Below are 24,208 nucleotides of genomic sequence, written 5' to 3' on the forward strand. Positions count from 1 at the left end.
TGATCAATATATAAATGTGTGGATGCAGTCTACTCCCCGTTTTCTATTAATTATTTTCTCAACCCATAAATTTATGGGGTTATTATACCTTCCACCCTGATGTGACTGTTTCATATTCGACTACTACACTGCGATGATTCATGCAAATCAGTCCATTCGAATGCGCATATCCTTATTTGTTATTCAGATATGCATATCGGGTTGAATCCTGTATGAATACCTTCCAGTTCTCAGTGGTCTGTGCGTTGATATCATATACGCTGAACAAGATGAAAATATTTCTTTCTATTTCTAAATTACGGATGTTTTTAATTACATTTACTACAGAGATACTTTTAATAATGTTCAGCCCCTGTGAAGGTTGGTATCATGTATGGCTTTCGAACTCTACAGAGATGCGATCGCTTATAATCAGCATATTGAATCAACTATATTTATTTTAGAGCACATGTGATATGATCAGGCGTGTGTTAACCTGTGTCAGTAGCCAATTGGATATCCGTAGGATGGTTAAATCAATTGATTTTGACTTTATTCATAATTATAAACGTTAATGTCGTGTATAAATGTAAACTATTTTAATAATTAATAAATTAAATGAAATTTATATATATATATATATATATATACTCTTTCTAGCAAGTAGACAAAGGCAAAACCACCAAAAATAGATTTCCTTTGAGTTATAGAGGTCATACATGTCAAAAAAATAAATTAACACGTGAAGAAGACAATGATCAAATATGATCAAAGAATTGGTAGAGATTCCAGCAACTGGCAGAGATTCCTTGCTTTCTGCAAGGCTTTTCACAGGTCAGAATACATGATGGTTCCGTGTTCAATGCCTCACTTGCGTTCCAAAACATTCCACGGGTGTTTAAGTGGATTGAGGTGAAGCAAATTTGAAGGCCAATCAAGATGGATAATATCTTCATGTGTTCTTCGAACCACTAGTGCATAGTGCGGGCCCAATGACAAGACGCATTATCGCCCTGGAAGCTCCTGTTTCTGTCCGAAAAAAAATACAACATAGTAGGGTTTACATGGTCTCTTAACTACCGGTAGAACTCACCAGTGAAATGTTGATCCATACGCACTAGGGGTTCTATTCTTGACAACAAAATATATTCCATATTAAGTAACCAGAGTCACCTGCCTGTATAATGGGTTCACAACGGGTTCATAGACTCCTTTTGATTGCGCCACACATGAAGAGGCATCTGTCGGCATGTTGCGCCAGGTATTTGGAATCATCCGACCAGAACACCCGTTTTCAGTCCTATAGTATCTAAACAGCGTGTTGGTGACACCACAGCATTCATCATCGATGATCAGCGGTGAGGAGAGCGTAACCTTTGGGTCTTCTGCTGTAATACCACATATGTCTGAATGTTAGACAATCTTCTCCTCCTAATGCAAAGAAGAACCATTGGTTGCAGCTATTTGTGTTGCACTTATCTAGTGCATTGCATCATATCATCAAGAACTTGTGGACTAACAACACGGACGGATAATTCACCTCTGTTAGTCTCTGATAAGGAATATATGTTGCAAATTATGCACTGATCATTTATCAAGGCAACCACATGTCATTATTAGAGCAGTTTCACTAATGAAATTTTACTACACTTTCTTGTTCTATGCATAACGGTTTTAGTAAATGTAGTTCTTGGTGCTGCGTGGTTTCAGGTGGATAATCCATTGCATTTCTCAGAACATAAACATTTCAGATGGTTCAGTTGTAATGGACATTTTCTTGTGCTGTGTTCAATTCAGCGTGTGCTATTCTTATTGCATTCCTAATTAATTAATCGTGAATATTAATTAATTAATTAATTATGACGCACTAATAGTCTTTGTAAAATTCTGTAATTATTGTAAATTGGATGTTATATATTACGTAGTATATATTGTAAAATATTGCAATTAAGACTCATAATATTGAATGTTATCAAAATTACCCATAAAGGTATTATCCTGTAATCCGAAGTTGAAACAAAGCAACTGTAACCCCACCTGTAACTTCTACAACTTTAATTAATTAATTATTTAACATACATAGATTATTAATAAAATTTTGTACAACATTCTGGAAAAATTCAACCAAATGTCCGCATCCCACAGGTCTGAAGATGGGAAACAGTGAGGTCTCGAAACGTAGCTAGAATTTTTTTGTGTTTGGCACTGAGGTGTTTCAATCATTAAAATTGTAAAACATTTGAAAGAAAATTACTTAAAAATACCACGTGATATAATAGTGTAGTGTCAATTAATTATCTCACAATTATGAATAATCACGAAGATCCCCTCTTCCCATTAATAAGAAAAAAAAGGAGAATTTTGCAGGAGAACTGTGACGATTTTTGGTTCGCTCTTTTGAGGGGAGATTAACTATCATCTTCTCTACATCAGCCACTTTACAAAATAACATTTAAGTAAATTAATTATTAAAGGTCGCTTAACGATAAGTGTGCATTTTTAAAAATTCTAACTGTACTAATATGCATCAAAAGAAACCAAACCGAAATACAACACCGCGGATGTACTTTGTTAACAGATACATAGTGGCGCCATCTATCGGAGTTTATAGACACTTTTCTCATTATTTTGCAGCTGCTGGCGGAAAAATCCACAGTCGATACGTTAAAAATGAAGAGTAATTTTTATTCCAGAGTTTTATGTCCATTATATTATGATATTCGTGAAATAAAATAATATCAAGGTCGTATGCTAGGCTTATAAGTATGCTTATATTTATTATGCAAAAAAAAATAAAATTTAAGGAGAATAATTTTTTTTTTCTAATAATATTCTTACGTGGATAATATTCTTTATATTAAGACAAAATTACCATAAAGTAAAATATTAAGACAAAGAAATATTAATACCGAACTGACTAAGATTCATAAAACAAAATAATCCAAAATAAAACTTCCCAAGCTGTCTCAGAAAATGAAAAGCACACGCAAATACTAATTTTGTAGCATTTCCTTTAATGTGGCAATAAAATGAAATGAAAATCATAAAACGCAAACGCAGTTTATTTAATGTAGCTTAGAAGAAAACCAATATTCGATAAAAATTCTCGATTCTCCTTGTAATAGCTGTTTTTGATCATAGATGGCGCCACCACACTCCTCTCTAATTCCGGGAGATCCACTTTTACTGCAAGAGCAGCTGGTGTTTACAGCTAGCTTCGGTACAAAGAAACAGAAACTTGTGTTGTGCGCGTGACAGCAGTCCTTATTTAGCCAATACCAGAGGAGCACTTTTAACTGTTTTACGATATTCTGCCACAGCTGGTCCATTTTCTGTCCAGCATAATGTATTGATTCTTTCCTTCTGCTTTGTGTTGTATCCAAGGTGACATCTCAACTGTTCATGCATTGTGGAGAGAGAGAAAATGAGAGAAAGTAAAAGAGAGAGAGCGATGTATTGCACACGGTTGGCAAACATGGAATCAGAATTACTTCAAAAAAAGTAATTAGAAAGAATCTAGGAATGATCTGCACAAGTGAAACTTTCTATTTCGGATTCTTTCACTATTTCTCTTTTTTCTCCTTTCTTTCTCTTTTTCCCTTTTTATTTCTCTTTATATTCTTTCTGTATTTATATTTTTTCTCTCTTCACTTTCTCCTTTTTTCGCTATCTCTTTCTCTTTTACTTCCTTTCTCTCTCTCTCTCTCTGTTTATTTTCCCCTCTTTCTTCCTCTTTCTATTTTCTTCTCTTTATATTTCTCATTCTTTCTTGCCATCTCGCTCTCTTTCTTTCTCCCCTCTCGCTCTTGCTTTCTCTCTGTCTATTTCTCTCTCTCTCTCTCTCTCTCTCTCTCTCTCTCTCTCTCTCTCTCTCTCTCTCTCTTCTTTATCTGTTTCTATTATACTCCGTTTCTCTATTTCTCTTTTATTTCCTTTCTCTTCCTGTTTATTTTTCTATCTTTCCTTCTTCCCTTCTCTCTTTTTCTGTCTTTCTTTCTACCCTTCTCTCCTTTTCTTTCTCTCTCTCTCTGCTTTTTTCTCTTTCTTTTTTCGCTATCTCGCTTTTTTTCTTCGCTTCTCGCTTTCTTCATCCCCTCTCACGCTTTCTCTATCTATTTCTCTTTTACTCCCTTTCTCTCTTTTTATGTATATATTTCTCTTTCAGGGGCGTATTCAGGGGTGGGCACAGAGGGTATATGCCCCCACCCTTAACCAAAATTTGATATTAAAGAAAAAGAACGCAGGAGGCGTTCTAAAGAATTTAAAAAGCCTGGTCGCCATGCCCCCCCCCCCCCTTACGATGATACCTGGATACGCCACTGTACTAGTTTAGTTCCTCTTTTCCTTTTTCTCTCTCTCTCTCTCTCTGTTTAATTTTCTATCTTTCTCTCCCTTCTCCCTCTCTTTCTTTCAATTTCTCTCCTTTTACTTTCCTCATCTTTCTTTCTCCTTCTAAATTGTAAATATTTTTCTCTGTAAGTTACTGTATTTTTAACATAAATTTTATTTACTTGTTACCCTTTATTCTTTGATCTTTTATTCCCTTTGTACTCTTAGAGAAAAAAAAAAAAACTGGAGAGACGTTAGTTTGTTGTCCAGAGGTGAATAGCATCTTGAGAGTTTCTGTTGCAAACTATTACTTCAGAGGAGAGTGCTTTTTCTCTAATGATTAAGTTCTAATGGTTAGATCCTCGTTCTTTCTGTTGCGACACAAACTTTCCTTGCAGTGAGTAATGGGTTACTGAGTCGTAGGTAATTACTATACGAAGAAGAGAGATTGAAACTAGTAGAGATAAGAAAGGAGAAATACTATCAAATATCAACAAATAGATTAATTTCAAGCACAGGTTCCCAAACTTTTATACCTCGAGCTTCCTCAATGCACTTCAGAAAGTTCATGCACTTTAAGTAAAATAAACAGATTTGACATAAAATTTAGCTCTGATTATACATACTTTTATAAGTGATTTGTACTTCGATACATTTAATCTTAAAGATTGATATGAATTATGCTTCGTACCTGGATTAGTGTGGTGATTAGTAGGATTGTTTGTCCCTATATCGTTAAATAGTGCTTCATAAAAACTATCATATTAAGACTCGCCCCCTAAAAAATCAATTGCGCCTTAATGGGGCCCCCTACACTTTGGGAACGTCTGAATTTTGGGAAAAAGGATGGGGGAGAGTAACACGAAGAAACATAGAGATAGCTAGACAGAGAGAGAGAAAGAAAGTAACATAAAGTGACAAAGAGAGAGACAGATATAAATTAAGAGAGATAAATAGAAAGAAAGGGGAGCTAAATAAAGAAAATAGTGTAAAATTTGACAGATGGAGGAGAGGAAGAGAGAGAGATTAATTTAGGAAAAAAGACAGAGGGGATGGGAAAGAAAGTAATGAAATTGAGACAGAACGAAAGAAATTTTCAGAGTGAGGAAGTTGACACATAGATAATGATAGAGAGAGAGAGAAATTGCCAAATGAAGGAGGTGGGATGAATGTTGAATGATTATGAACTTGGTAGTTTTCTGGACGATGCATATAGGGAGAATAATTTTCTGTTATGTCAGAAGAAACTTACATAAATCCGATGCTGCCTCTCCTCCTGTTTCCCTCCTCTTCCACACCACCACAAAAGCTGTAACGCTGATGATGACTACGAGGACCACCACAGCGCATATAATCGGGACTAGGATTGTCGGATCTTCGAAGAAGGACGACTGTCTGCTTACGGAGAGCGGAGGTACTGTTGCTGTTAAGAAAATGAAATAAATAATCTTAGAAACTATCCAGAAAATTATTATTTGCACTCAGAGTCTTTTAATCTGAAAACTTGTTGTGTTAGTCAAAAAGCAAACCAGATTTTCTGCACTTGAAGGAGCAACAATCATTTGGCATGTGGATCAGATATTTGGGTATGAATATAAACCTTGTGGTTAGGAATATATACTTTAATATAAACCTGTGGTTATTCTTACAGTGCAACTTACAACTGGATAAATGATCAAGATGAAATACGTTAAGAAAGAGGGTTATAATATAATAAATGTCTAGATTGAGTAAGTGACAATAATATAATTCTTTTAGAAAATAAAATGAATCGTTCCTCATGTATTTCTGTCGGAGTTTTTGGATGTCCAGATCCACATCATATCACATTATCCACATCAAGTACTAAAGATACCTCAAGGGAAAACAACGGATGCAGATACAAAACATACGCTGACTAAAAAGGCACGTGTGCCTACTGTTTTATAAATTCTAAAATTACCCGAGCGTAGGTGACGCCATATTAAATTTATCTTTCTTCTGGTTAGTAAATTTAGCTCTTTAGAACACTGATAACAGATTTCCAGGGAAAAATGTTTTCTAATCGCGTTTTAATTTGCAATCTCGGGATGCATAGTAATGTGAGAACTGAGTAATAACGAGGGAAATCTGATAAAGAGGCTGCCTACTACCATAAATCCTACTTACCTCCGGACAGAGTCAACGTAGCGAATCTGTATTCTGCCTCCGTTGTGCCCGCGTCACTGTGAGCGGTGACTAGAAGATCGTGCCATGTGCCCGGGCTGAGATCTGCGATCATTACCGTCTCTTGTTCCAGCAGGATGTGGTTGGACACTAAAACCCATTCTCTTTGAGCTTGAGGCTTGTACTGGATGACAAAATGAGATATTGGACAGCCGTCATCTCCCACGCCCTTAAGTGGAGAAGAGCAAATGATGTGTTGCTTCTCAGGAATGTTGACTTCTCTGGAGCTACAGGAGCTATAAAAATAACGGGACAATAATCAGTGGCAGCTGGGCATGAAATACTTTATGAGTTTAACACAAACAGTTCACCAGTCCTCTAGTAACGATATTGACTTATGATCCGTTTGAGAGAGAGAAGAAAAAAAGAGGGAGATCGAAACAACAAGAAAGAGAGAGAAGAGACAGAGCGAAAGAGCAAGAAAAAGATGAGAGAGAAGACTGTAAAAGAAAGAGCAAGAGAAAGAAGAGAGTGAATGAAAGAGCATGATAGAGAGAGAGAGAGAGAGAGAGAGGAGAGAGAGAGAGAGAGAGAGAGAGAGAGAGAGAGAGAGAGAGAGAGAGAGAGAGAAGAAAAAAGAGGGAGATCGAAACAAGCAAGAAGATGAGAACAGACAGAGCAGAAGAGCAAGAAAAAGGGTGAGAGAGAGACTGTAAAAGAAAGAGCAAGAGACAGAAGAGAGTGAATGAGAGAGAAGGAGCAGAGAGAGAGGAGAAAGAGAGAGAGAGGAACAAGAGCGAAAATGTAGGAAGGCGAGAGAGAGAGAAGAAAAGGAGCAAGAAAGAAGAGAAAAACAAGAGAGAGAATAGAAAGAACAAGAGAGAGGACGAGCAAGAGAGAGAGAGAGGGAAGGATAATTGACAAACAGTAAAAGAGAAGAGCACGAGAGAGGGAGATAATTGACAAACAGTAAAAGAGAAAGAGCATGAGAGAGAGAGAGAGAGTGCAAGTTAGAATTGTAACTGGTTAACCAAATTTTCCAGTTAGTTGTTCACAGTGTGGATTATTTTTCAGGAATGCAAAAGTTAGAAATATTACAAAATCACGTGAACCATGTCTCTTACGGAACACTAATTCATAAATCACGGGATGCTTTCAGTGATTTTCGAACCGTCACGAGAACTCACGATTAGTGCAATATCCTCACACCAAACTGCTTTCTAATGATACTCTTAGCTTAACATTATCACGAAATCGCGTGATCCTATGTTTAGGTGTAGAAGATAGTTTTCATCACCCAGAGGTAGTCCTCTCTCATCCGTGATACTACATTACCCATCCTGTTGTCTGCTACATCACCTCACTACCATTGTACACCCATCAGGTTCTCGTGATTGGTTGAAATTAAAGTAGCACCAGGCATTCAAACGGATACGTTACGTATAACTCATACTGGACTACATAAAAATTAGAGGCATGCGACAAATAGAATCTTCCTTACCTCTTCCATCGGTAGTTACTTCAAGCACTTCACTTGGGGGCCCTCTTCCGACGCTGTTGAATGCCACCAGTAACATATGATACGCAGTACCGCACTGAAGATTCTCCAACGAATAGCTCACACGATTTGGTGGCAGCTGTATTTCCCTCCAGTGGCTTGAACTGTCTTTGGAACTAAGAACAAACCCTGAAACACAAAACAGTTAAAACGAAAATGTTCTGTGTGGAAGATTTCACACAAAAATTATATTGAAATACGAGACAATTAACTTAATCCTAATTCTAAACGTAATTTAAGTTACACTAAATCGTCACTGAGTACAAGTAAGAAGTGAAGTATTTTAAATTCACGAAAATTATCAGTTCTTAAAAGTTCACCGATGTCCAATGAACACAGTTTTAAACTCACTAACAAAATTTACATTGAAATTAGATATCGAATAAGACAACGGAAAACTTAAATTTACTCAATAATCGTATGGTTACTCGCATCTTTAGTTTTTGTATGATATTAGTGCTTCTGAGACTGTAAAAAATGCTTGGGTTCGACTCCCGCTACCCGCTTGGTAGAGTTATACTTTTTATTGGGACTTCAGAATTATCTTAGTCGCCTCTGTGCAAACAAGAACAAATACAGCCTGTAGTCTGTCCTCTGAATGTCCTTAAAGGCATGTTGAAACTATCGAAATGTCAATGTCATTATATGAAACCATAGAAAGAAAAAAATTATTGTCAAAAATACCCACGAATGAACGAAATTGTAGATGGCCATCCTGTTTAGAATCGTTAGAGTTTATCTGTTAGAGCAAAGCTTATAAAGCATTGCAGTTTATAGTAAACGACAAAGACCTTATTATTGAACCCAATATTGTGATGCGCAGAACTGCGATCTGATGGTAACCAGAACTTTTAAGTGAAGACTCAAACATATATCAGCTAAATTGATTTTCATATGACTATAATCCTGTCTTTGTAAAAGAAAACTATTCCTGAAAATAAAAAAAAAAAATCCATAATTGATCCTCCAATGGATACTACTAGAAGAAAGGTATTTATCTGATGAATTACACAAACATCAATCAGAGCAGCAAATAAACCCTGGTTTCCACTATTATGCAGATATCCCTAGATGAGAAATCTTTAAACATCTGAATCATATAATATGTTCTTTTAGTGTCCTTAATACGAACAATTAAACTCCAGTGATGCTACAGAAAGCAGTGGGAATCTTCTCCAGAGATCTGAACCAGCGGATCGCGGATTAAACACCTCTTTGTAATGCTGTCTTCTTTGAGATGCGAGGGCATTTTCCATCGCTTAACAGAAAACACTTAGCAGACATTCAGATATGCGTCATACCTGTTACGAGTTTCTCGTTCGACACAGAGATGTCCCATTTCACGTGGATCGAAGTCGCTGTTGTGGCAACGACTCGTAGAATCGGCGCCTGTGGAGGATCTGCAGAAAGAAAACGCAAATTAAAGATACCTTGAAATTATTGTAGATTTTACAACAGAATAATGCTATATTAAAATAATTTAAACATTACTGATGCAGTTGCAGTTTAATAAAAATAAACTTATCCTGTATTTGTGATTTAGGATGCTTAATGCATTCAGATATTTTCTGCTCTTTACAGATCTAAATATTATAAAGTAGACACACTGATAGTTATTGAAAAACAGTTAAATTGAAACCTGATAGTAAAGCTGCAACAGTTTCTTAGGAAGAGTTAAAGAAAACAAGAGAGATTTTTGTACGATATAGAGTGTCTCCATCTAGTTATCGATAATGGAATTACAGTCTGTTCACTCTTAATTTAATGGTGGCGTACCAAGAGGGATTCAGTAAAGCTCTCATTGGCTAGTTGCCGAAATGCCACTGAAATTTTAAGCAACTGACCAATGGAGAGTTCACGAATAATATATATTTCTTTATGTCAGGATTAAAGTGAAGCTGCACAGAGTAATTGTAATCATCTATACTTAAAATCTAATGATAATATCCTTACAAGCATTTGTTAGTAACCTTGCGTCCGTCTTCAGCTTCCTTTCTTAGTGTCTCCCAGTGTCTTTCTCTGAAGATGTTAAATCAGAGCTTCCGAAGAATTCTTGTCACTACACATCCATCTGGCAGACTTATCGACACCGTGAAATTGGGTGGTTGCTTCAAATTTCAGTTGACATCCATGGCCCATTCTAGAAGTGGTCACACCATGTCATATTCAAAGTAAGATTCGACTTATCTCACGTATACGTGCATGAAATAAGTAGGCTGTGGTAATAAGTGAGTCATAACTCAAGCTAAATACTTGAGAAGTATAATTTCACGCTGTAATGGAGACCCAACCTTTGACAGCAAGCAAATAGTGGGAACGATATGCATTTGAATTTCAGAATGTGGATGGAGGATGCGGGAGTTTCGTGCTTAAGAATGGAGCTCTACGACTTCCTATACTAGAAAACTTCCATTCCCTATGGTGCATTTTTCAGTGAGGAAGTAGGGAAGATAAACCTAGTGAACTTCTCTTAGGAAGTAAGCAGAAGAACACTGTCCTGTCAAAAGTTATGGACCACTCGGGACAAACATCTCAATATTATCCTTCCAAAGTCATGCGATGTGTTGCGTGGATTTTGATAAGACAGTGTATTCTCTTAATATTTGAGTAAGAGGACGATATATACTATCCTCTCAAAAGTATGCGAATGAAACGCATGAAAAAGCAGAGATAACTCAAACGTACAGAATAATTTTCAGCAGAGGATTATAGTATTTAAAAGAGGCTAAATTAATGAAAGTCCTGATGCCTGCCACCACGAACTGATTAGAAAAAAACGTGCTGAACGATACTATCGGTAAAGCAATAGGTACCTTATTAATTTGTCCATTGAAACTAAACCTATATTTTTTCCAAAGTCGATGGTGTCCAAATACCTTTGACAGGATAGTGTAGATTAAGAGTTCGATGTGTCGGAATCATTCTAATCCTACGCAAAACAGGTGAAAGGGCAGAAGTTGGATATATGGTAATAGAACTCACCCTAGTTGACGAGACATGTGAGTTATTAGTCTATATGTATAAAGGGAGAGCATCCCAGAACTTTTATTGTTTTATAAACAAAATCGTAAAATTCTCGGGATTTGATTTCACTATGATTAAAATCCCACAAGATTCCAGGATTCTGTTTAACTGTATTTAAAAGCCCACAGAATCATAATCTTTATTTTTCATGACGGAAATTCCCCCAATTCCAAACGTAAAGCTAATTAACCGGTTATCCATAGAATTAAAATTCAAACCTTTCTGAAAGAGTGGAAAATAACTTAGCCACTGTATTGTCACGAAGATCAGAAAACTCAATGGTTAGTTATGAAGTGACTGCAGATGAACCCATATAAATCTCTCTGGATAATTGTTTTTTTTTTTATCTCAAATATAACTTTTTTTAATAGTACAGATGTGTCACGTTACAAAGAGATAAAGGTCCACGACCCCATATTTCAGTAATTTTAATGACACAGCTATTTCATAATAATCAAAATAACGCTAAAAAATGAGTGATCAAGAAATTTATATTAAAGTATACTCCAAATAGTTTTGTTTATGATTATGAAATTGCATCTCAAGAAAGTTTTTAAACTTCTCAGCGACTAGGGGCAGGTAGTGTCCCCTAGCGACATGCTCTAGAAGCGCTAATTAATATAAGTGAAGGTTCTTTCTTCAGGATGTTTTTGAGAGTCAGGATTAATGGGATCAAAGGAAGGAATTAAAGTGTTAAAAGCGAAATAACATAGTCCACTGAGAGAAAGTTGGAAGAGTGTACAAGGGATGAGGTAGAAGCTTAAGCGATTATAAGAGAGATTACGAAGACAGTTAGCTGAAAACGGCGAGTAGCTGGTTCTGCAAATTAAATAACACACGTCAGTGAGGGTTTAGGATGTTAACAGATAGAAAAGATTTTAAAAATTAAAAGATTGCAGTTAAATCTCCTGTGAGACGTGTTTTTCTTCTCTTATTATCTCTTTATTGAATAGATTGCTTGGGTATTCGTTATTCTCCAGATTGCCTGCGTAATAATTCTCAAGAGAGGAAGGGATTCAGCAACAACGACACTTCTCTGAGAAGCACGTGTTTTTTTGACATAGAGATTAAGATTAAACCGCACTATCTGCATGGGAGAGAGAGAGAGAGAGAGAGAGAGAGAGAGATGATATCTTTAAAGAGAATATAGTACCAAGGGGATCTTAATTACTTGAAATATTAATCCAGTTTCATTCCAACAGCTTCTACCATTCGAGGACAAATGGATCCCATATATCTAATGTTTTTAATTTTCTTCCAATTATTAATGTGGGTCCATAGTGAAAATAAACATCTAAACGGTTTTATTTCTTAAGACGTTTCCTCACCTGTCATGTACGTTTGAACCACTACCTCCTCTGAAGGTGGTCCAGCTCCTTGATTGTTGAAGGCTTGTACAACAATACTATATTTGGTGGATCGTTTTAAGTTAGTTAAAGTATACTCCACATCGTATTGGCCTGCCTTAGTGTGTACTGTCTTATAGATATACGGGCCAGATGTACCGAATTCTTTGTAACCCACGTAGAACCCGTCGATAAGGTTTTGACGTTCCAGGACTGATGGCATCTAGTAGAAAGAAAAAAACAAAAACAAATATTAAATGCAACATTTCTGTAATGAAAAAGTTTCATAAAGATTGAAGAACGGATTTCTATTTATTTGCACTTACCTTTTGTCACTTCACCTGCTAAGTAGAACTTTTAATACTATTTAAAAACATTAACTGAATTCATTATTGGAGAGATTATTATCCAACAATACACAGCTTGGTTGACAGCTAACGCTAGAATTTTAGATAATCCAAATTATAACAGTATTTATATTTTTTATTGACTTTAAATAAGCTTTGTAAGAAAATGGTGAACTGAAGGAAGAATCTTATTATGGAAAGAAGACAGAAGTAATCACCCAAATCCTCTTAGATTTGGTTACATTTTTCCTCTAATGGTTTTGCATTGCACGATGGATTATCATTAATACCCTTGTAATTCTGCAATTGCTTCTTGGAGAACTTTGGTCATGGGTTTAAAATATGGGCTCAGAACGGTTTAAGTTTAAATAAATTGCGAGGCTTAGAAAATATTGTGTTTGTCAAATAATAATTAAGCCTCTCTTTCCTCCTTAAGAACACGTTAATTATAATTTAAGAATCAGTATTAATCATGCTTTGTTACACGCATATCGATTTTAAGCGGAACTGGGATCTGATGAAATAGAGGCACAAATATCAAAAGGCTAAAGATTTCAAGAGAAAAGGATGAGTAATCCATCTAGCAATGGAAAAGAGAAATTATTTTTGAACGGTAATGAGTGACCATAACTGTGAATTATTTCCATTTTTGTAATAAGTTTTTTTCTGGCATTTAAAGTTATCTGTTTTAAGTTTATGGGAATTCTAATTCAAAACAATCCTAGTTTTACTAAACATTTCAACATCGCTTCTTTTCTACTCACTTGCCATGATATCTTCACAGATGATGAGTCTATAGGATCTACTTTAACTTGTCTTGGAGCAGTTCTTGGAGCTGAAATGACACAAGAGCTCTTCAGAGTTAATTCTTATATATACGCAAAATACAGTTTTACAGTATGTATTCAAATGTAATCAAATGCTAATTCAAATGGATTAAAATAGAATTAATTTGAATCAGGTTGGATCAATATATATTCATTTATTAACAATGAATTCGTCTATTAGTTATAAGAATTACTGTTAAATAATGAAGTAATAAAATGGAAAAAATATCATGATATACGATTTAATGTTAATTAAATTTGATTAGTAGTAGTAGTAGTAGTGGTGGCATGTGATGCAAGAAAGCAAATGTATGAGCTTATGCAGCTTCAGCCAAAAAAAAAAAAAAAAAAAAAAAAAAAAATCACACCATCAGTTCTGCAATTTGCAGAACTTAAGCCTCTCTTGATAAGAGGATCCCTTCATTCCCCTCACCAATCTTGTTGTCCTTCTCTGTACACGCTCAAGTAAATCTACATCCTTCCTAAAATGGGGCCTTCAGACCTGTACGCAGTACTCAAGGCGTGGCCTGACCATTGCCTTATACAGAGGGATAATCACCTCCTTTTCCCTGCTAGCAAAATTCCTATATATCATTGACAAAACCCCATGACCTGCCCTGGCAGCCTGTCTGCATTGCTCAGAAAACTTCATATCTGCCTGCACAATTACTCCCAGGTCTTTTTCATTTTCTACCACCTTAAGTGTAGTACCACACAGTTGGTACGTTTCTCTGGGGTTACTTCTACCCATATGCAGTACTTTGCATTTGTCAAGGTTAAACTTCAGTTGCAACTTCTTAGCCCATCTGCCCAAATTATCTAGATCCTGTTGCAGTAGCACACTGCCATTACTGTCATTAACAACCCTGCCAACCTTTGTATCATCTGCAAACTTCGACACTAAGCCTGATATACCTTCATCATTATCATTGATAAATATACAAAACAACAGTGGACCCAACACCGAACCCTGTGGGACTCCACTAATAACATTAGTCCAAGAAGAGCAGCACCCATTGATTACTACCCTCTGTCTTCTCCCACTCAACCATCCTTTTATCCATTGTAGCAACTTACCCTTAATACCATTCTGCTCCAATTTGTACAATAGTCTTCCATGCGCAACAGTGTCAAAAGCTTTCCTGAAATCCAAATATATGATATCAAAATTATTTTTTGCATCCAGTTCCTTTGTAACCACATCATAATATCCTATCAAATTTGTCAGACAAGACATTCCCTTAACAAACCCATGCTGTGTCTGAATTATTGCTGCAGTCTTGTCTAGATGATCCTGCAATGCATCTTTAACCAGCGACTCCATTATTTTACCCGGAACAGAAGTTAAACTAACTGGTCTGTAATTACCCATGTCACCCTTCGATCCCCCTTTGTGAATTGGGGATACATTTGCACATCTCCAGTCCGTGGGGACCTCCCCTGAGTCCAAGGATGCTCTCATAATTATGGCTAAGGGTTTACATACTTCCTTTGCTGCCTCCTTTGATATAACTGGATAGATCCCATCCACCCCAGGTGCATTTCTTACGTTTAACTTCAACAGTTTCTCTTCCCCTTTGCTCTTAGTTATTACAAAATCATTAAGCACCCTGCTACAATTTGATAATCTTCTGCCATTTTCAAACCTTAATAATTCCTCACGTGTGAATGTAGATGCAAAATACTCATTCAGTTTGTTTGCTATCTGAGCAGGATCATCAACAGTCGAACCATCGATGTCAAGTGGACCAATCAGATTCATCCCCTTCCTTTTAGAGTTTATATAAGTAAAGAAATCCTTGCTGTTTTTCTTAGCATCTTTTGCCAAGGATTTCTCATAATCTGCCTTCGCCTGCCTAACCTCCTTTGTAACTTGGTTACAGATCAACTTGTAGCTATCATAGGCTTCTGTGTCACGTGTTAATTTGTATGCATCCCATGCATTTTTCTTCTCTGTTACGAGTCTCATTAGTTCATTTGACAACCACTTAGGCCTAAACCTTGAACAATATTTCTTAATAGGTATGAAACTTTTATTAGCATCCACGATTAATTCCTTGAATGCTTCCCACTTAGAATTTACTGTTGGTAACATCATCAGTTGATCCCACTGTACAGAATTTAAAAACTATCGGAGACCACTGTACTCGCCTTTACGGAAGCAAAAACCTTTTCCTTTATCCCTGATGGAAATTAAATCTTTAAGTAAATCCCACGTGAGTACCCTGTGATCACTGCCATCTAGTGGTTCTTTTATCTGCAAATTCCTAATACATGAATGATCACTGCTGATAACCAGATCAAGAGTATTACTTTCTCTGGTTGCCTCTCGAACATGCTGCTGCAGAAAACAATCATTAAATAAATCCACAAAAGTCTGACTAGTGTGTGAGTGACCAGCCCACAAGTTCCAGTCAATATCTGGGAAGTTGAAATCCCCCATTATAAGACATTCCGATTTACTAGCCCACTCTATTTCTCTGTACAATTGTTCATTGTACTCATTCGAGTCATTAGGCCTATAACACACTCCTACTCTTATTTTTGCTTTCGCAGTGCTTATGTCACACCAAACTGACTCAACAGTGCACTGTTCATCTATATCAACTGGATGCACTTCTTTTGATTTTATGTTTTTCTTAATTAACAGCATAACATCTCCTCCCTTTCTATCCTGTCTATCCTTTCTGCACACATTGTACTCCCCAAATTCCAGTTCGGCATTCCTTATATCTGGGTGACACCACGTCTCTGATATCCCAACCATATCCGCCTTTGATGTCTTGACCAACACTTCAAATTCATCAAATTTATTTACTATACTTCTAGCATTGGTATACATGCAAGCATACATGCTCCTTCTATTCTTTGTTACCCTAACACATCCCATATACCTACCCGTTCCACGATGACCGCCACCCGTCCCTGAAACCCCCAACACCCCACGCTCCAGGTCGCTACTTATTCTAATAGAAGTTGTGCAAGAATCACCTTCACCTCTGCCTACGGCTACTGTTAAACTATTAGTCCTTGAATCCCCCCAAGCTATCAGTTTTCCGACCCACCCAACACTGCCTCGATAGCATCAGCAAATATTCTTGCACCCTTTCTATTTAAGTGTATCCCATCCCTGTAGAAGCAATCTCTCCTGTTAACAAGTACAGTCCAGGCTGAAACAAATTCTACCCCTTGAGCCTTGCACAATCTTTCCAGGGCCGAATTGATCGACAAGGCTCTCATCATATACTCCCTCCTATCGTGTCTGGGCAGAATTGCAGACACTTTCAAATTCAACCCTATTTCACGGCTTTTTTTCAACAGTGACCTGTACTTGTTAAGCAGTTCTGCCGGTCTCCTACTCTTGATATCATTAGTGCCAACGTGTATATCACCTTTTGTGCCCTTAAAAGATGATATCTGCTCTACAACGTCATCAACCTTTGCCCCTGGCAGACATACCCTGGTCCTGTTGCACCTATCCTTTTTACACAATATATTCCCCGTCTCATTAGTGGGGATCAATATAGATTGAATTAGATTAGTGGAGATAAATATAGTTTGGATTAGATTAGCATGGATCAGTTAATCAACTGGGATTAACTTGAATTAATTTATGTTATGCAGATTGAGGGTGAATTAATGAACAGATTTAGTTAAAACAGATGTGTTTATTCTGCATTAATCCTGCAGCGTTGTTTATATTCTTCACTTATTTGTCTTGGTATATTGACAGATTAAACATCAGCGTAATGAAAGCATTAAAATATTAAATACTAAAAGAGACTTTCGTATTATGATTGTTGAAATATGTATGGAGTGCCTTAGAAAAAAATCAAATTGTTTTAAACTAACGAAATTCTCATACTTTAGCATTTTTCATTTGTTCTATGTTACTAAGATACTTGGTCCTCTGCCGAAATTAATAATGCATATAAGAAGCCTATTTCGTCAGCTTCAATACAACGTCATCTTGATATTCATTCATCATCTCTTGAAGGATAGCGCTTCTCTAATCTTCAGCTAACATCTTTCACAGTGAGTCATGCTCTGAGAGTACCTGCTGCTGCTTCCGCCTTAGGAACCAGATATGTTCACGAGTGTCAAATTCCGGTGAAAGTTATTATCTTCATTTTTGCTGTATCCTAACTTATAACAAAAAATAAGAAGCTTGACGCTTCTTTTCAGGTACAAAAAAGTACTCTTGGAAGAGGATGAAATTGTGTCGCACTGGCGCTTGTAGCCCGGATGTACACATTTTGACTATTAAACTGTATTTCGTAAACTAAGATCTTTTGACAGACTGATTATCTTCTCTCCTCAGTAGCTAAAGGATGCTTGCCGGTCGTATTTCCTATTTTTGCAACCTGTAAGTATATAGAGTTCATTAAATTTCCAAGGAAGTCATTAGAGTAACTTAATGAAGAATTTGCTTCAGAGGAGGGAGCAAATGTTTTTTTTTTAATCGTTTAACATTCGAGGAGCGTTGAAGAAATTAAAAATCTTTAAGCCCAGAGGAAAACTTGGACATTTCTTTAATGGAACTTTTCTCTGTATCCTTTCTTTATGCCTTAAATCTCTACAGGGATTTCGAAATGAAATTTAAAGCCATCTTCATTTCCTAGTATCCTGTCGTGCTGGTAATTTTCTGTGCATGCATGGGGTAATAAAAAAAAGAAAGATGTCTTGTTGCTTTACTGTCATGTTTTCAAGAGATGCTGTTTTTAATAACGCACAGGGTTCAGACACTGTTTTGCCGATTCTGTGCTATAACAGTATATACTCAAGTAGTTAGTTTTCGAAGTGCTAGATAAAAAGAAGGAACGAAGAGGAAATTATTGAAGAAGAAGTAAATATTAGCCCAATAATTTCTTTTGATTTACAAATGCATTCTGCCTTGATTATGAGCATTTGTGGACCAGGTTTTACTTTAACCCCTGTAAATGAACTTTCACTGTATTGGTTTAGCTAACACGCAGAGTGTTGTTGTAATGCAGAGAAAGTTCATTTACAGGGGTAAAAATAAATTTGTGCTTTTCTCTTGTTATTTGGCCCTGGTAAATGAACTTTCACTGTGCAGTCTTGGGTGATGCAGTGAAACTACATTTACAAGGGTTAATTATAAAAGTGTTTGCTTGTACGTTTGTTGTTTCCCCCCTGCAAATGAACTTTCACTGCATTGTATTACGATTCTGCACATTAGGTAAACCATAATTCCTGTCAATCGAAGTTAGCTGAGATGAATACTTCTTGACTACATTAATTTAAGAACGAATTAAAAATATCCGACCTTTTAAACTTGGTTTTTTTTTCTTCCAAAATCTACATTACTAGACTTGTGATACTTGCTCTCTTACCTTCTGCATTCGTTGTGACAGTCAAATCATCGCTGGGATTACTCTGGCCGATCGCATTCTTTGCAATTACTTGAATATGATAAGTTGTCATTGCTTCTAAACCACTGATAGTAGTGGTTGTATCAGCACTCGAAACTACTGCTTTCCCCATTCGCTCTTCTCCCCACTTCTCTGCAAAGGAATGAGAAAAGAATGTTAATCGTAGGATAGCTCTACTGTTAGCAAAAGACTGACCTTAATTATCATATATCTAATTATCAGAAATAGCTGTGATTACACTGAAACCGGTCGTATAAATCACAGTTGTCAGAGACAACTGTATTCATGAGGGTAATGATTATCATATAAACGATGGAATGTGATATTAATAGGCACTTGATTAACTTAATAGAAGTTCTTTGTTAGCAACAGGAAAAGCATCTAGGCATTTATCTGCATTACCTAAGCACAGAATCAGGATGTAGTTAAAAGCATTAAAAGCACCAAAAATGGAAAAAAAAGCATCATAAATAGAAAGAGGGTAAAAGCAGAAACGCTAGATGAAAGTGGACTGAAAACGGACAGTCTCTGTAATAAACGGAAGAGGAAATGGAAAGACGAGATACAAAGCGTGATATAGAACATTGAAATGAATGAATGCAGGCATAATATTGCCATATGGTTTCTCATAATGGTTATGGGAATGGATATAAAATTCGAGAGATGACTCTCCAAAACGATTTTAAATAAAAGAGAATCTGGGCTGGTTTTGTTGTCCTACAGAAATCAGCTGTATTCAACTGACAGAATGATGCAGGCAGCAGTGGACATGTAACATCTATCGTCAAAACGTTTGTCTCTAATTTTATTATTTATCTATTTCAAAATACTTAATAATCTATCTTCAGATATAAATATATTTTTAAAGGAGGAGTTATTCCAATAACTGAATAGTCGTTGGCTAAAAGCAAATTTTTGTGCATCTCTTTTACAGTTATCTTTCCATAATTCGAATCTATGTGTCTGCTGCTTGTCTTCGTAGGTAGCACAGTGATTGTAATTATTATCTTCCCCGCATGTTGGAAAAGGGTCGGGTTCAAATCCCATCGATGATACAAGGAGCTTAATGGGTTTTATTTATTTATTTTTTTCATTCTGTGAATGAGCAGGTCGGTCTCATGCTAGGATATCAAGATGTCCCCCCTTCCTCCACCGGAAACGCGGATTTTTTGTCTAGAGAAACAGGCAAACCGATAAGAGAAAACACACACAATTCACAGACGGGTAGATGAGGTAATTCTTGTGTAGTCTTAATATGACAGTTTTATGGGTCTCCTGCTTATATCATATATCCCACTTAGATGCCTATTATCTGGACTTTATAACTTTAAACGCTGGTTTACGTTCAAGTAACACTATCTCTTTGAATCTGTAAGTGGCCTTGTTGCTCATTTTATGGTTTAAAACAGGATATCGTTTTCTAAAATGAATCCATCATACCTGTAAACAGTATTCAAGAGATGGTTAGAATATTGATCTGTACAGCGAGATAAATACATCGTTATGTCCACAAGCAAAATTCTTGTAATATCATTCTCACAACCCCATATGGTGGGATAACAGCCTCATTGTACTGCTGGGAGGATTTCATTCTATTTTATACGATCGAAAAAGAGTTCTGGTTCCTATTTTCAGAGCTCCTCTTTATCGTAATAATAACTCCTCGTGGAAAAGTTATTACTTCTCGATTCTTTACCTATTAAAAGAATCATTAAAAGAAACATTTTTCTTGTGTGATGTTAGAAAACGTTGACTTGCCTAAAAGAGTAAAAACGGGCAAAAAGGCTACTTAATGATTTAAAGAACAGTCTTATATGAACATATATCAGCGTATAAAGTTTAAAAGTTTATAAAATAGGCATCTAAATGGAGTATATGATGTTATGTAAGAAAATGTAAGATTAGCACCAACTAACAGTTCAAATGAAATTTCTGATCAATAGCATTAAACCAATATTGGAGTTCTAACCGTAACTGAAAATTTATAAAGACTGAGACAAGATATCCAGGCGCAGTCACCACAACCAATAAAGAAATATCAAGGATGGTAATACTTCATCTTGTTCATTATCTAAATTTGAAAATCTTAGATCCGTAGTTTGATGGATAAAAAAGGTGGTTTAGGCTGACAAATCCAATATCCCCACATATAAATACTCACCAACACTCTAACGTATAAGTATTCCAGTTATTAAACTTTATAATCATGCAAGATTCATATCGGTTCTTTTCCAAACCTTTCAAAGCGTCATCCATCACGTAACGTATTTTGATTACTTTTAAAGAGAACTGATATATAAACCTAACACAGCTATTTATCTGGTCTTAGCCTGACGTTATGAAATTCCAATATTACCTCAGGACACATCTTGCAAAGAATGACAAATAACCTTTCGGTAAAAAAAAAAGGAAAAAATTCACCACAATATTCAGCAAAACTTTGACATGTGCATTATACACAGCATTGGTTCGCACGAAATCTATACGGTTGCCAAGACAACGGAAATGCACGAGTGATCTTAGGAAAACATAGTTTCCGAGGAATGCTAGCATCTTTTGGGGCGATAGTGACACGCCATAAAGTCCAAAGCAAATATCATTACTTTTTTTTTTTTCATATCGTTCGATAAAAAGATGTCATCACCCGAGGCTATGTTCATCATAATGATAGTGGCTTCGATAGTACTACCATATGGCAAGTTCCCACGTGGAACAAGAACTCCTCTGCCTTATCCAGCCTCGCTCCGGGTTCTTAGTAAATAGACTGGAAGCATGTTCCTAATAGATGCCGAAATTATTGTTGTTGATAGGGAAAAAAGTGTGTGAAAAAAAGCATTATGTTTTTCTCTTCTCTTGTAATAGCATCGATGGGATGATCTCTGGTCAAATGCGCAGCCTGTAATCTACCATAAATGGCACACAAACCTTTTGGATTTTTCTTAGGGTTCACAATGCTTAATGTTGTAAACAACGACTATAAATCTTCTAAATATGTTTAGGGGGATCAACATGCATGATTTCAAAACTTTATGTACAATGAGATGAAAATGACGTGCGCTACAAAAGAACAGGAAGAAATATATAAAAAGGAAGAATGTGGCAGTGGATTGAAAAGATGAAAATACTGTAGTGATAGACGGGCATCCAAAAATATTGATAGAAGAGAGAGCTAATGGAAACATGAGGAGAGAGATGTGTGGTGGCATATCGTGATAAAGAATAATATTAGAGGTACAACACAATGTTACATAAGTCACTGCATTTTAAATTTAATAAAGAACTCATAAACAGAGAATGCATACACTTATGCTCAAAAATTTGAAGAACAGCATTCTGAGCAAGTTTCAGGAAGAGATATGTTTTGCTGGGTAATGCTGCATAATTGTACCATCGGGGACAATATCGTGTTGTGATTGATTATATAATGGAAGTGGACAATGTGAGTGCAAGAGATCATCACATCGGCGATTTCTTTAGATCAGTGACTGCTATTGGGTCATTTGGCTCAACTAACGACACTAATAAATGATTTTGACGGTTTCCAAAAACTGAAACAAAGGTTAGATCAATTGTATTCTTCAAAAGAAACGTTATGATTTGTGGGTTGGATTAGGTTCGCCAAGTGTCAGTCATTTAGAGTGACAATTGGCGTTGGTTTGATTCACGTGGAAGGCATCTTCAGTTAGAACTGTAGTTAGCCGATCCGAGCTGGAGAGAGCAGAGCACACCTGGTCTTTACATGTGATTAGGTTCGGGGAATTTCAGTCCTTATAACATGCAAAACATTCCCCTAACAAACTTTACGGGCATGATTATACCATAAAAATTACACAAATAATATCTCAGGAAACGGCCCAATATGATCAAAGTAGTCAATAAACCAAGAAAATCCTTCGTTCCTCCAAATAACTCCTTGTCATAGTTAAACCCATTCGGAACACTTTAAGAACGTTTGAGATGGATTCATGTTATGAAGTCATCTGATTCAAATGTTATAGTTCTTTTCACAGCTCAGCTCATACAGGAAGCTATACCACTGGCTTTCACATTTGCATTAATTTGGAATATAAATACACTGAAAATACATCAATAAAGTTGCAGAAATATTTCTCGCATCTTACCTTTGTCAGATCTATAACTGATCACATACGATGTGATGGCGCTATTTCCCGGGTAACCAGGTGTCCATGTGAGACTGACCGATGTACTGGTGATTTCTATTGGTCGTATATCTTGCGGTGGCTCGGGCGGTTCTGAAATAGCACATCAATAATCATTTAACCTAAACATCCTTAAGGGAATTAATGGAATAATTTCTTACAAATATTTTTTCCTTTCCGTTCAATTTATATCTTTTTCTCATTTTAGGAATTAGATACTTACTTGACGAAAGAATCCGTTAAAGAATGTTTATAATGAATTCCCATCGGCGATTAACGATACTGTTCTGATAGGTAATACGACATCCCGAAAGATGGGATAAGTTTCAGACTCCACCTTAATAAGATCACAAGGATGCTGCAGATATTCAGACAGCTCTCCCAGTTCGGTTTCTCAAATCTGTCAGAACTAGATATATTCTTGAGTGCATCCGACTACTGGTTTATTTATTTCTGACATATGTCAGCTATCTTAAGAAATGGAAGAAGTGTTCTAAATGGACATGATAGGATTTCCAAGGAACAAATTTAAATAGTTTTATAAGCCCTTTTACATCAAATTTTCACCAAGGACAATCAATATTCACAGCAAATAGAAGGAAATTAGCGTATGGTGTCGTTTTGTTGGAATTAAGTCCCTAAAACCCCTGTAGTTCTTTTCTGTTTAGTGGATATACTTTTACTCCTACTTTGTACACTTTCCTCTTTAAACAACCAGAAAACCCAATTGCCAATTGAGAGAAATTTACTCGAAGATTGTTTTCATTGCTTCAAAGAATATCTGAAGCAATTTTAATATTAATTCTGATGAAAGTTCCTCTCGTTTATTCCCTTAGAATAAAGTAGCTTAGGTGCTTTTTTTCTGAACGTAAATTGGAGATTTAACGATTAAAGTGGTCTTGTGAGAATTGTAAACCCCCTAAGGGCGAATAATACTGTAATTAACCAAGTTCACGTGCGAATTCCTGTTTCTGTCTACTATTGTTCGAGTGAGTTGCAATGATGAATGGCCTTGTAGAAGTCATTTATAATAAGCGTGAATAATTTATTTACTTCAACAGAATTTAAAAATGAAGGGGGAGGTAAGATGGGTGATATAA

At 36.2% G+C, this 24,208-nt stretch overlaps 1 protein-coding gene across 1 annotated transcript in view; it reads right to left on the minus strand.

The window, feature by feature from the left end:
• The window catches only part of LOC150084395 (cell adhesion molecule Dscam1-like), a 326,343-nt gene that overhangs the window by 96,269 nt on the left and 205,866 nt on the right, over positions 1 to 24,208 (minus strand). The window contains 9 exon segments of the mRNA XM_090375201.1: positions 5,561 to 5,731; positions 6,457 to 6,675; positions 6,678 to 6,749; positions 7,955 to 8,140; positions 9,313 to 9,411; positions 12,364 to 12,604; positions 13,493 to 13,563; positions 18,910 to 19,080; positions 23,070 to 23,201. Of these exon segments, the coding sequence (XP_090231327.1) occupies positions 5,561 to 5,731; positions 6,457 to 6,675; positions 6,678 to 6,749; positions 7,955 to 8,140; positions 9,313 to 9,411; positions 12,364 to 12,604; positions 13,493 to 13,563; positions 18,910 to 19,080; positions 23,070 to 23,201 (1,362 nt within the window).

The sequence above is a fragment of the Mastigoproctus giganteus genome, chromosome 6, assembly GCF_048544385.1.
Source record: "Mastigoproctus giganteus isolate SK-2022 chromosome 6, ASM4854438v1, whole genome shotgun sequence".
Lineage (NCBI taxonomy): Eukaryota > Metazoa > Arthropoda > Arachnida > Uropygi > Thelyphonidae > Mastigoproctus > Mastigoproctus giganteus.